This window comes from Parambassis ranga, chromosome 12 (genome assembly GCF_900634625.1).
Source record: "Parambassis ranga chromosome 12, fParRan2.1, whole genome shotgun sequence".
In the NCBI taxonomy this organism is placed as follows: Eukaryota; Metazoa; Chordata; class Actinopteri; family Ambassidae; genus Parambassis; species Parambassis ranga.
Genome location: NC_041032.1, coordinates 8,649,035 through 8,662,083, shown reverse-complemented (window position 1 = coordinate 8,662,083; position 13,049 = coordinate 8,649,035). Strand labels below are relative to the sequence as shown.

The window sequence follows — 13,049 nt, the reverse complement described above, 5'->3', positions numbered from 1 at the left end:
ATATATAATAAATATAAATATATTATATACATTTAATATTACTGTTATTATTATTGACAGTGTTATTTATTGTAATAAGTGATAGAATGAGACATCTTAAAAATATGGGTTTATAAATATATTATCCGGAGTTAATATATAACTGACTGATTCGACAGTAAACCTTGGACTCAGTGGGTCAGAGAGATCAATCAATAAGGTTCAGCTTCCGTTTTGTGGGATTTTTGTGGGCAGTTTTATGTTTTTATCTCTTGAAGACATGGTCAATATATGTTTAAGAATTTGTGATTAATCTAAGATACATGTGCAGCCAGTAGCATGAAATGAAACATATTTAGAAGTGATCATACGACCAGCTTCATTTGCCATTTTCCAGACTCGTGTACTTCTTCCGCCTGACAGTAGGTGCCGCCAACGAGCGCGGCCGCTGCATAAGTGATGTAAAAACATTGATCCACCAAGGGAAGAAGAATAACAAAAAAACAGTCACAGATATCCGTTGTAGCTGCACTTCATCTCCTCTTTCTAGATCTACATTCGCTACAATTTAGGAAAATGTAACCGGGACCGAAGTGAGTTTGTTTTGCTGTCTGGGGGCTTGTGTGAAGTACCAGCAACGCTGTTACTGTCTTCACACTTGCTTTTGTTTGTGGCAGCTAAGCTAGCTCAGAGGTTCGCTCCTCTCTCCACTGGCTCGTCGTCTCACAAACTGTCCGGAAATTTTAAAGCCGGTGTTTACCGTCCACATAAACCTCACACCTCTCCACCCCGCCCGACAGAATAACCAGGTTAGTTATCCAATTCTTCGCTTTTGGTGGACATACGCTCTGTATTTGTTGTTGCTTGTAATGAGGGAGTGAGCCCGTGTACCAGACTTCTTCTGTGAGCAAATAAAACCGCATGCAGGCTGTACTTTGTTGTGGCATCAGCCTTTAAAACACGCAATGAATTGTTCACATCTAAAAGATGTGACTGTGACTGCCAGGTTTGATCTAATACCGTTTGTATCTGACCAAATGGTCATTTAAATACTGGCAGTATTTAGGAAGGGCGTGTGGTGTACAAGTAACTTTAGAGTACCAGTACCACCAGTACCACAAATTTGAGGTATAATATCCAAGCACTGGAAATTGTATATTGGTCGGTGCTGTCAACTAACTGAGACACATAACACTAATTGAGAATAATTAAATAAAGCACTTACACTCACACATCCTTTCAATGCTATTGATCTATACCGATCTGTTGCAACCTTATCATACTGAATAGCTGACCAGCTGTTCTTGACTGTTTTTGTTTGTTTCATATCGCTTTAAAGGGACAGAGATGGGTAGTCTGGGCAGCAGATTCCAGTCTCCCTCTCAGGGACCAGAAGAAGTTGCAGAGGGCACAAGCAGTGGCCACAAACATGGCTGTGAGTGTAAGAAGAGGAAACGAAATGCTCAGTGTGACTGTGAAAGTGAACAAGAGGAGGATGATGCCATATTGGATACACCACGCAGGCAAGGATCAATAATCAGTTCAGTGTCATCTATGTTTCAGTCAGCAGTTTTTTTCTCTCACTCTTATCTTTGTTTTCTTTGTGGTTTTGTTTTGTTTGTTTTTTTTTTCCCAAACCTGAGCAGGAAGAAGCTGAAAAGCACATCAAGATACATTTATCAGACTTTGTTTCTGAATGGGGAGAACAGCGACATACGGATTTGTGCTCTGGGCCAAGAGTGGAACCTCCACAAAGTGTACTTGTGTCAGGTAAAAAAGACACAAAGCACCTAATTGATAACCAACTATGCATTATTTGATGTGAGTTATCATTGTTCCTCATGTAATCTGTTTCTTTTTGTTGCCCCTCTTTCTTGCATTTTTCAGTCTGGGTATTTCTCCAGTATGTTCAGCGGCTCTTGGAAGGAGTCCAACATGATGGAAATTAATTTGGAGATCCCAGATCAGAACATTGACACTGAAGGCAAGAGTCACAGACAATATATTTTCAATGGGTTGCTTCTTATTGATTTACTGATATAGCGTTATTGCTCTCTGTTTGTGCAGCTCTCCAAGTTGTATTTGGATCCCTGTACCGCGACGACGTTCTGATCAAGCCTAGCAGAGTCGTCAGCATTCTTGCTGCTGCTTGTATGCTACAGCTGGTCAGTACTTAAATGGAAGTCTGCTGCCTAAAATGGCCATTTCAAATTTGTAGAAATGCAGTCATATGATACAAAACCTAATGAAGTCTCGTGGTTTGATCATGTTGACAGGATGGCTTGATCCAGCAGTGTGGCGAAACCATGAAGGAAAATATCAGTGCAAAGACTGTATGTGGCTATTATGCTTGTGCTAGCATCTACGGCCTGGATTCAGTCACAAAAAAGTCAGATATTAGATGTATTTATAACCATTTTATTATTGTAAATATGTACACGTCTATGTATAAATCTCTGTGCGTCTGTTTCTTTAGGTGTCTTGAATGGCTTCTTGACAACTTGATGACCCACCAAAATGTTGATCTGATGAAAGAACTTGGGTATGCCTGTATTCTAAAAGAAAACAATTTGAAGAACAAAAATATTATGATCATACTCACTATGTACTTTTACGTTGCATTTACAGGGTAGAAGTGATGGAGCAGCTCGTGCAGTCCTCAGACCTGTTTGTCATGCAGGTGGAGATGGATGTATACACTGCTCTGAAAAAGGTAGAGGGCAAACATCTTCCTTTCAGACACACACACACGTGCACACACACACACAATAAATGCAGCCCTGATTTAGTTACTTCATTCTTTTGTCTGCAGTGGATGTTTCTGCAGCTCAACCCATCATGGGACGGGCCCATCAAACAGCTTCTGGCTGATGCTGATGCTTGGCTGTGCAAACGCCGGACAGGTAATGTGACCCACATCCTGTGAAATGATGTCTATATATGTATTTCTGTGTTAATACAGTTTTTGCCTTTGTAATCTTCATTTCCAGACTTATGTGAAAGGGAGCCATTTTTGAACACAGAGGAGGGGGTACCTTTTTGTTCAGTGTTCAGGCTTGTCCGTCTCCAGTTCATCATCAACGACCTCGCATCTGCACGCATCCTGGAGAGAGACAACGTATTGCCCCCTGGTAATATATGTGTTTGTGTATCACAGTTCCGTCATGAATGTGCTTCTCTTCTGCTGTTACATTATATGGTAGGATTTCTTTCTTGTGTTCAATACTTTTCTCTTTGTGTTGTACATTCTAGAGTGGCTAACATCAGTGTATAAAAACCAGTGGTTTGCAATGCTCCGGACTGAATTTGACAATGATAATGGGTGAGAGGCTAAACCTGTGTCATTGTACTGAGACAATATTTAATCACAAAATTATACAGTGAGTACCATTATAATGCCATTCTGTTGTATAATTAGTCCCCAGGAGCTTAACAGAGATGAATTTGAGCTGAGCAGCATGAGGTGTGGCAGGAAACTGAGTAAAGATGGAGATGTAAGTGGACCTGTCACCTTTTTGTTTACAACAATGTGTTTACGGTCGATATCTTGATTACATTTTTTTTCCTGTTTTCTCAGTATTGCTGGAGGTGGACAGGCTTCAACTTTGGATTTGACCTGTTGGTGACCTACACAAACCGTTACATTGTCTTCAAAAGGAATACACTGAGTCAGCCAGGTGGGGGTGCTGTGAGTCTGCAACCACGGAGACATCTGGCATACAGGTCAGTGGTTCTGTTGACCCATTCACAGACACACATCAGAGTTCAGCAGCAATGTTTTAAAAGATGAGTAGTTGTAAAACTGTTTATTATGTTAGGATTATAACATCTTTAGGACCTCTTTTAGTATCTAATGGCTAATATTAGCTCTGCTGTGTTTATCTTTACTTTAACTTACCATTTGATCATTTGTATTCATCAAGGTTACGTCTTGCCTCTTTCGACACTCGTGGAAAGTTGGTGTGTAGTCGCTCAACTGGATACCAGCTTCTCACTCTTGAGAAAGACCAGGTTAGAGAGCATTTTTAACCGGTGTCAATCCATTACCCTTTATAAAATGCAGTTGTACATTTGCTTAATATGGCTTCCATCCTTCAGGAGTATGTGGTGATGAACCTGGACAGCCGGTTGTTATCATTCCCTCTCTACGTCTGCTGTAACTTCCTGTATACATCACCTCACTCAGATCACCGTCTGGACTCCTCAGAACAAGAATGCAGTGCTCGCACTGTATCTTGATGCCTGCTCAGCAGCCTTTACCTGCTACCATTTCTATGGTAACACTGAGACACTGACACAAGCTTGTATGTACAATCCATGTTTCACACTATTTTGACATTGGACATGTTGTCTGCATGCTCTATAACTCAGTGAGGTGTTTGGGGTTTTCTATCTATGTTTTCAGTGGCACATACTGAGTTAGGTATGTATACATGGGGTCTGCGTTATAACCGACACCTTACAGTGTCCAGGGATCACCACAACCTGTCACTCTTGGAGCAGTTTCTGTTGGTCTTGCACATCTCTTACTAACAGTCTACACTGGGATGCTGGATTACGGCTTTGGAGAGTGTAGAGATCTGCAATTAAAACTTTAAATACAAGCCTGTACAGACTTATGTTGACAAACCATGGATCATCTGTGTATATTATCCATACATCCACTGTGTTATTATGGACAACCTTTGGATTTCTGGAAACCTCAAACCATATTTAACTGAGGATAAAATTAAACTTGTAGTCCACCTCTTGAAGTAAAAGCAGGATTTTCAGCCTTTTCTTTATAGCTCGTAACTGTTGAAGGTCAGTCCTTATTTGGTCATGTTTCTGCTCCATTTTTCGACCAATCAGACATGACTATAGAATTCTAGTCATAAAACCCGCTCTTGCTCAAATGCCACCTCTTAGTGAACCAGCATTTTGAAGTCAGACATCTTTAGTAAAGCATCCAATCACTGACACCAGCTCTCTGTTGGCAGCATTATGTTTTTGGCACATTTTCAGAGACTTTCTGGGTTAAACTTTATCATGTCTGTTTATTGAGGTTAACCCAGCCTGCCTGATCTTTGGCATCAGTACCATCACAGCATAAAGGTTATTTGGCAGGTATGTTGTAGTATACTTCCATCATTGTACATTGGCTAATATTTGTTTTGTTGATCTGTTACCTTGTATTGGTTTGAAAACTAGAAGATGTGGGGTTGTAAATTCATCTGTGGAACTGTTAAATATCATGGAGTTCAAATTTACAGGGGGTTTTATTTGGCCATTTCTATTTAATTTTTATTTTTATTTTTTTACCTCATTTGTATTTGTATGGATGTGTTTTTGCAATTATTAACTGCCAATAAGACCAGCCTGTCACATGGGCTATGGTGCTATCACATCACCTTTTTTCGGTGAAGGTCTTTATCACACCTCTGTTGATATTGCATTTGACATGTTGACAATATTGATGTTAACACTTTGTACTGGTTTTGTCATTTTTACTATCAGACCGTCGCTGAAAACAACAGTTTTTACTAGGAATATTTTCTACAGTATTAGAACAACTGTACGGACAGAGAATGAACTGATGAAGTGAGATAAATCTGCTCCTATTAGAATGGCTCAGAGATTAGCATGTAGGTGGCACAGCTTGTCAGTTGACTCCTCTCCACAGTCTGTTCTGTTGTCTGCAATAGTGTCTGAATATAATATAACAGCTAAAAATACTCCTGGCCACCAAAGAGCTGTATATTTCAATGCTGTAGCTTTTGAGACTTGTTCTTTATTTATGGACCAAAACTGACTTCCTGTTTATATCACATTGTCATCACTGCATATAATTTCAATCCACCATATTGGCTGCATATAAAGCCGTTTCACCAGCTGAGATCTGGACCAGTACCAGGATGTACATCAGGGCTGCAGTAAGTCTGCTGATCCTTGTACAGTTTGACATCCTGACTCAGGCTGCCATCTTACTGTGTTGTCTTCCTTGTACCATTATTTGTATTATAACTGAAAAAAAATCCTGTTGGCATTAAAATACACATGGAAAAAAACAACTCACTGTTTGTTAGTGTACATTGTTAAAATTACACACTTAAAATGTCCTTTTCATTCTTTTAATTCGTATATATAAACACAGGAGGAAAGACATTGAACACTGAACAAGTCAATTAGATGAGCGATGGATGAGAGGAATTGCAATCAATAAATATTGAGAGTTGAGTATAAAAACCTTCATGTGACAATTAAATGATGTGCTGTATGCTCTAAAATGCAATAACATCTGCATCTTTTGAGCTAATACCTGATCCACAGTAACATGACACCATACGTTTTTTTCATGCAGATAAACCAAGCTTTAACATCAAATCTCACAGCGAGCGGTTTTCATACTTCACTCTCCTTAACTCAAATGGTATTTCACACCTCTATATGCCTTAAGTGACTACCCCTGCCCTGCTTTATGTGTGTCTACTGAGCCCAGGCTGTCTACAGGACGGCCAGAGCCTCACTGCTGTATAGAGTCCAAGTTCTCTTTGAGTCTCCGTGTCATGCTCGGTATCAAATTAATATGGTCGTCCACACAACTGCCAACACAGCGTTCCATCAACGATCGAATAGCTGGCTCTTTGGCGCCGGAGTCGAACAGATCTTTGGCCTTGTCGTTGCAATGCATCGTGCATCTGGTCAGACGGTCCTGAGAGAAGGGTTCAAAGGAAAATCTTAGAAGACTGTTCAGAGAGGTCAAGACGACACTATGCATTTAACAAAAACTAGGTCTGTGGTGAAAATTAAACACTAGATCCTTTCTTGACAGTTTAAGATCTTTTTGTTTCAGTTCTTCTGAAATGAAATAAATTCTGCAGCATTACACACAGCTAGGGTCATAAAAACTAGCTCCAGCTACAAGTGTCATCTAAACTTACAATTACTTACAGGAATAAAACAGACAACACGTTTGGTACTCAGGTGTTGTATTGGTGACAGTGGGAGTGTCTCACCTGAAACTTCTCCAGCTCTGAAGTGACCAGTCCCTGGGCTTTAGCCAGAGGAGTGTGACACCTCTCTATACACTGATGCACCTGGGTCATAGAGTCTGTGGAGCGATCACAGCACTCTGCACTGCACTTGAACATGCGCCCCTGCAGCAGGAACACCAAAGAACCGTTACCATTCACACACTCCTGCAGATAAACAAAGAACAGGTATGACACCTACTTGCATTTTTCGGATGTGCTCGCTCTCCAGGTTTTGAACCATTTCTTCGATCGCAGACTGCACGCGTGCCTGATGAGCCTCCGCCATCCCTGTTCGTTAAAAGTCTTCAGAAAATACTTAAGACACGTTTATCGTCTACACCGGACCGCCCTGTCTCTGTGGATCTGTCGTGTCCCCGGCCGAGGTGTCAGCAAGTCCCTTTACTTTACAATTTGACAATAACTAAGGTCACCTCCATTCAAGCATGGTTCAAGATGCGGGCTGATTGCGTCACTTCCGCTTTTCTTCCGCAACCAATTAACTTCCGTGGAAGGTGGAGGATAATAAAAGGTAATTTAAAAAATATATTTATACCCTTGTAGAAAACATTCTAGACTATAAACTATGTATTATAATGTAATTACACTTTTCGCGATATACCAGGAGGATTATGTTTGAATTGTAATGAAGAAGAAACGGTGTATCATGTATTAGGTATATGCACAGCATACTAAAAGGGAAACCTTGGAACTGCTTTTTAAAACTATCTAAGGGAAATGGGTTTAGTATTTAGAATCTAGTTTTTTTTGTAGGTGGCGATAATGCACCGGAGAGTGGGATGCCACCCGCTATTAAACCAAAAGAAGAAGAAGAAGAAGAAGAAGAAGAAGAACTTCCGGTCCTTTAAAGTTAAGCGGGTGGATTCTCTTTGATGTAAAATGCACCATCACTCTGCCTTTCAAGGAATTTAAATGTTTTCATCACGTTTTCATCTGTGTGAACTTTTCTGAAGCATTTTTTTCTTGACATGAGCTCGACGTTTTGATACTTTTATTGTGAAAAGGAAGTTAAACTTCCCCGGAAGTATCCAGCGATGTTTAGAGACGTTCACGCCACCCGGACGTGATTCCTTCGTAAAAACGAGTTTAGTGAGTTATTTTTATTTCTGGTTTCACAAAGTCATTTGTCAACAGTTTAAGTTTCCGTTGAAGTATTGATCTGGATGTTTAAACGAGTTTTAAAGTTGTAGTGGCTCAGTGAAAAGCCTCATTTGGATCAGCAGCCCGCTGTATTGACTTCTGAAATAGTGAGTCTACAATGTGCACAACACTGCACACAGATCTTTAAAAAGAAACATTACATTTAACGAGCACAATCGTGCTTTCTTCGCCTGTATAGTAATGTATATTACTAGTTCCTTTGTTATTCATTTGAAATCCTGCTAGTTTAACCTTTGACCAGGACTGATAGAGAAGTCAATTTAGTAGAGTTAAATTGAAGTGAAGTATACGTGAAGTGAATAAGTCATAAGCTACATCCCTCCTCTGCAGATGGTTATTTGTGAAGAGCTGTAAATGCCCATGATGAATCTACAAACACTGTCACTGAGAGCGCTGCTGTTTCTGGGGCTCTGGCACTCTGGGAGGAGAAGTTTAGCTTCAGCTCCTCAACTGCAAGACCAGCCCAAGAGGATAGGTGAGTCAGTCCCAGCAGGCTCTATATAAACTACATTAATACATCATTTTTTTCATGCATATATCCTCTAAAACCTGCTTTTATAAAAGCTACTTTGCAGTAACTGATACAAAAGTTTGAGTAGCTACTAGGGCACACATACAGCATCGACTGTCAGTCACACAACAATGATAGTAAATTGTTACTAAGTACTTCCTAATAATTTTTAGGTGGGTGCCATTTTAGTTTGACTGGTTCTGTCAGAGACATTATTATTTTTTTGTGAGATTGGATGCACATTTGACTTCCTGTTGCTGTAAAGTGCTGTCCCTCTGCCTTTAAAGCTGTTGTCGGAGCAGGCATAGGTGGCACAGCTGCGGCGTACTTCCTGAGGCAAGAGTTTGGTGCTGGAGTCAAGATCGACGTGTTTGAACCCGACACTGCTGGGGGGCGACTAGCGACAGTGAAGTTTGGAGAACATGAGTATGAGACAGGAGGGTCAGTGATCCACCCTCTGAACCTACACATGAAGCACTTCATCGAAAAATTAGGTAATGCCAACACGTGGTGAACTCTTTACATTAAACTTATACTACTACCAAATACATGGATGGGTAAAAGCTTTTTGTTTTCGGTTTTATTCAGGTATTCCTCAGAGGAAAGATGTCCCCACTAAAATGGCTATCTTTGATGGAAAGGAGCTTGTGTTTGAAGAGAGTGACTGGTTTATAATTAATTTCCTACGCATCCTCTGGCGATATGGGTTCAACTTTCTTCGAATGCAGATGTGGGTGGAGAGTATTCTGGACAAATTTATGAGGTGAGCAGGACATTAGATCAAGGAATACTGTTCTCTCTACTAGGTAATGATCATAAAACCCTGGTATTCACAGAATCTACCAGTATCAGCAGTATGGCTACTCGTTCTCCAGTGTGGAGAGGCTCTTACATGCCATGGGAGGCGATAGTTTCCTTACCCTGATGAATCAGACTCTAGAGGAAACTATGAGGGCAAAAGGATTTTCACAGGTCTTCCTCAATGAGATTGTTGTCCCTATCACTCGTGTCAACTACGGACAGAGTGTGCGCATCAATGGCTTTGTGGGTATGTTGTCTGTTTAATAGCTTTTTAACTGTATGGACGTATTTGTGCTTTAGAATATAACCTCCCTTCAGTCACTGTCCTGCTATGCCTCTCTCTTTAGGAGGGCCAGTATAAATAACACATCCTGTAACATACTTTTTGTCGTCCAGGTGCAGTGTCACTTGCGGGAGCCGACTCAGGCCTGTGGGCAGTGGATGGAGGCAATAAGAGAGTGTGTACTGGACTCCTGTACCACAGCAAAAGTGAGCTCATCTCTGCCAGAGTGACTTCCATTTCGATCAAGGATCGACCGTCCAAGAGAGGTATCATTCCCTTATTTGGTATAGAATGAACTATTCTCTCTTAGAAATGTTCACACATTTTATCTCACCTTCCTTTCATTTCAGGCATCTCCACCAGTTTTTATGAGGTTAACTATGTTGGAGAATCAGGCTCGGCGCATGCTCTGTATGATATTGTGGTAATAGCAACGCCACTACACCAGGGGACATCAGACATCTTGTTCTCAGGCTTCTCCCCTCCAATCCCATCTCACTACCCTGGACGTTACCACCAGACTGTTTCCACTCTGGTCCATGGCTTGCTAAATGTGTCTTACCTGGGGACCAGCGAGCCAGCCTCAGACTTCACTGTGTCTGATATTCTCACCATGGAGTCAAAGGGCTCCATCATCAACAGCCTTAGCTCTCTTGACCCTGTGCACATACCAGCAGCGTACAAGCGGCCCCCCACCGATCAGCCCAAGGTCTGGAAGGTATTTTCCCCGCAGCCTCTGTCCCAGGAGCAGCTGCAGGATATGTTTCTGTCCTATGATTTGGTGTCTAAGACTCCATGGCTGGCATACCCAGCCTACCGTCCCCCACAGCGCAAGACCCCTCCATTCATTCTGCACGACCGGATGTACTACCTCAATGCTGTGGAGTGGGCAGCTAGCGCCATGGAGATGAGTGCCATCTCTGCCAGGAATGTGGCCCTGCTGGCACATCACCGCTGGCACCAACAGGTAGGCAAGATTGACCAGGAAGACCTGCACACCCGACTGAGAGGAGAACTCTGAACAAAACAAAATTAGGGAGAACTACTTGAGAATGGGATCAAAAGCAATACAATTTTGTCAATCAATGTAATCATTTCTATCAGTAAGATAACATTATACTTACCAAAGTAATTCATGAAAATCAATGTTACAAGATTTGCAATCAAAAGGAGATTAATCTTAAAACGTTTTAATGGATTAATTATTTAAGACAAACGTCTAATGTTCTATGATTTTGGCTTCTGTGACACAATGAGGCACTGCTGTTTTTAAAAGTAGTTTTTGAATATTTAATACACACAAATGCAGATAAGCTGATATTAATTTTTCATGCAGATGATTTTAAACAAATAGTACAGATTAACTAAACCGCTTAATTTGGAGATCCTCATTCCATGTAAAGCCATTTTCTTATTTCAAATGGATTTGTCTAACCTGGGGGTTGGTTTGACACCCATTAACCCTGGAAAAGTCTATCAGCTAACTTGGAAGTACACAGTGTAAATAGTACTTCTAGGAAAACAAGGAGAAAGACAACAGTTTGTCCTTCTCTTCCCTGAGTTAAACTTGAAGACATCACCAGCAAATGCAGCACAAATCACACGAAAGGTTGGAGCTTCTGTATGCTGTGCTGACTGAGATGATCACTGTGAACCACACTGCACTGCAGGACAGACACATGTGTGTCCAACTGTCTATACAAGTGTCTTTAGCAATATGAACACGATAAAGCCGTCTCTTTGCATGTGGGTCACGATTGACTACATTAATAGAGCAGCTCTTTCACCCTTTAACAGAAACTGGGTCAGATTTTCAGTGGGTTTGTCTTCCATGTGAAATGAAATGTCAACATTGACTTAATATGTTGTGTTCCAGCTTCACACACTCGGTGTAAATAGCATGGTTGGCTACAGACACCGGATGCTAACAACATCGGCCTGAAAGAAATCCGCTTGTCTCTACCCTTTAGCCAAACACATGTGGTGTTCCCTAGTTTGAAGCTGATTGGTTAATGTGTCCCATAGTCTCTGCACGCTACTGTATAAGTTTTGTGCCACCAAGACAGATTTCTTTGTAGTTTGAATGATATCGGTGTCTTTTATGAAGAGCCTCCTGTTTAATTCTTTAACTTGATGTTAATAAGCACAGTTGAGGTAACAAATGTATAAATTCAGCTTCAGAAAACTATGATTGTGCCTTCTATGTAATTAGCAGTAACTTAGGTTTTGTCCTTTGTGTCTTCCTGTGTTGTTTTCGAAGACAAACTTTCCAGCATAGTCTGACCGTCAGGACCAAACTGCACTGACATGTCTCCAGATTTTCTTAGAGGTGAACACTCTGTGAGGTGTCATGTTCCTTGAAGATCCTGTATCTGTCTAAACCACCATCAGGTTCTGTAACGTCTTTATGAGAAAATATATAGTTTGTTTAGAGGTGTGTTTTTATAGGTTTGGAAGAACATTAACCTTGCACTTTAATTGACAAAAACATTTTACAAATTAACTTCTGAAATAATTTGATTTCAAACGATAATGAGACCACACTTGTTTTGTTAGTGTTTACAATCACAATAAAGTGATGAGACCTCGTCTTATATGATTCTCTTTGATCTGTGTGATCAAATAAGGGATTGTCTGACTGAGCTACCTTGTGATCCATCATGTATAAGCCAAGTATGCTCGGTGAAATCACCACTTCCATTCCTAAAAGGAAACCAACATTGTTTTCAGCTCTGAAACATGGAGTTCCTTTTTTGTTTGTTTTATTTTTTTTCTCTCTCTTCGTCAAACATCCCAAATAAAGGCCAATGTGACTGAGAAGCCAACAATGGGCTGCATTGACAGGCTGAATAAGGATACGTCTGTGTGGGGATGTGCCACCCAGCTGTCCTCTCAGGTAGGGAGGGACAATGGTACCAGAGCCGCCTGTCCATGGAGGACATGTGATGTAACTGAAGATATAAGAGGCCACAAACTGACAACAATTCACCACACAAGTTTGTTGCGATAACCCAAAATCTTTTACAGACCAAACTAAGCAGGCAAAGATGAGATTTCTGGTGCCACTGTTTGTTTTTCTTGCCGTGGCAGCATTTCACTCTGGTAAGAAGGACTATTTTAGGCCAAGATGTTTTGTCTTTAGGTCATTGTCTTTGTCTTTATGGCAATATGTGTGATTGTAGAGATTCACTGGTGTATTTGTGATGATATTAGTGCTGTCAGCATCTCTGGAATCTGCAGAGAAGGAGGAGAAAGTTGCTCCGTATGGTGAGAACTTTACTCA

At 40.9% G+C, this 13,049-nt stretch overlaps 3 protein-coding genes across 5 annotated transcripts; 2 read left to right on the top strand and 1 right to left on the bottom strand.

The window, feature by feature from the left end:
* Positions 1 to 440: 440 nt before the first annotated feature.
* On the top strand, positions 441 to 6,029 carry gmcl1 (germ cell-less, spermatogenesis associated). Of its 2 annotated transcripts, XM_028417241.1 has the most exons (16): positions 441 to 572; positions 657 to 788; positions 1,319 to 1,502; positions 1,626 to 1,749; positions 1,867 to 1,963; positions 2,047 to 2,144; positions 2,256 to 2,368; positions 2,456 to 2,521; positions 2,608 to 2,692; positions 2,792 to 2,882; positions 2,970 to 3,110; positions 3,232 to 3,301; positions 3,398 to 3,473; positions 3,557 to 3,702; positions 3,903 to 3,990; positions 4,078 to 4,218. In XM_028417241.1, the coding sequence occupies exons 3-16, from the start codon at positions 1,327 to 1,329 to the stop codon at positions 4,216 to 4,218; spliced, it is 1,512 nt and encodes a 503-aa protein (XP_028273042.1). In that variant the 5' UTR covers positions 441 to 572; positions 657 to 788; positions 1,319 to 1,326. The 2 variants fall into 2 exon arrangements, with proteins under 2 accessions (XP_028273042.1, XP_028273041.1); XM_028417240.1 differs by having other exon boundaries at positions 448 to 788; positions 4,078 to 6,029.
* Positions 6,030 to 6,073: 44 nt separating this feature from the next.
* On the bottom strand, positions 6,074 to 7,485 carry fam136a (family with sequence similarity 136 member A). The gene is made up of 3 exons (XM_028417304.1): positions 7,192 to 7,485; positions 6,975 to 7,115; positions 6,074 to 6,670 (listed from the first exon to the last, which is right to left on the bottom strand). Exons 1-3 carry the CDS (start codon positions 7,276 to 7,278, stop codon positions 6,482 to 6,484), a joined length of 417 nt encoding a protein of 138 aa, XP_028273105.1. The 5' UTR covers positions 7,279 to 7,485; the 3' UTR covers positions 6,074 to 6,481.
* Positions 7,486 to 7,840: 355 nt separating this feature from the next.
* On the top strand, positions 7,841 to 12,360 carry pcyox1 (prenylcysteine oxidase 1). Of its 2 annotated transcripts, none has more exons than XM_028417239.1 (7): positions 7,841 to 8,099; positions 8,502 to 8,646; positions 8,970 to 9,176; positions 9,271 to 9,445; positions 9,519 to 9,730; positions 9,880 to 10,032; positions 10,117 to 12,360. In XM_028417239.1, exons 2-7 carry the CDS (start codon positions 8,526 to 8,528, stop codon positions 10,785 to 10,787), a joined length of 1,539 nt encoding a protein of 512 aa, XP_028273040.1. In that variant the 5' UTR covers positions 7,841 to 8,099; positions 8,502 to 8,525; the 3' UTR covers positions 10,788 to 12,360. The 2 variants fall into 2 exon arrangements, with proteins under 2 accessions (XP_028273040.1, XP_028273039.1); XM_028417238.1 differs by having other exon boundaries at positions 7,841 to 8,257.
* The last annotated feature ends 689 nt before the right edge of the window (positions 12,361 to 13,049 follow it).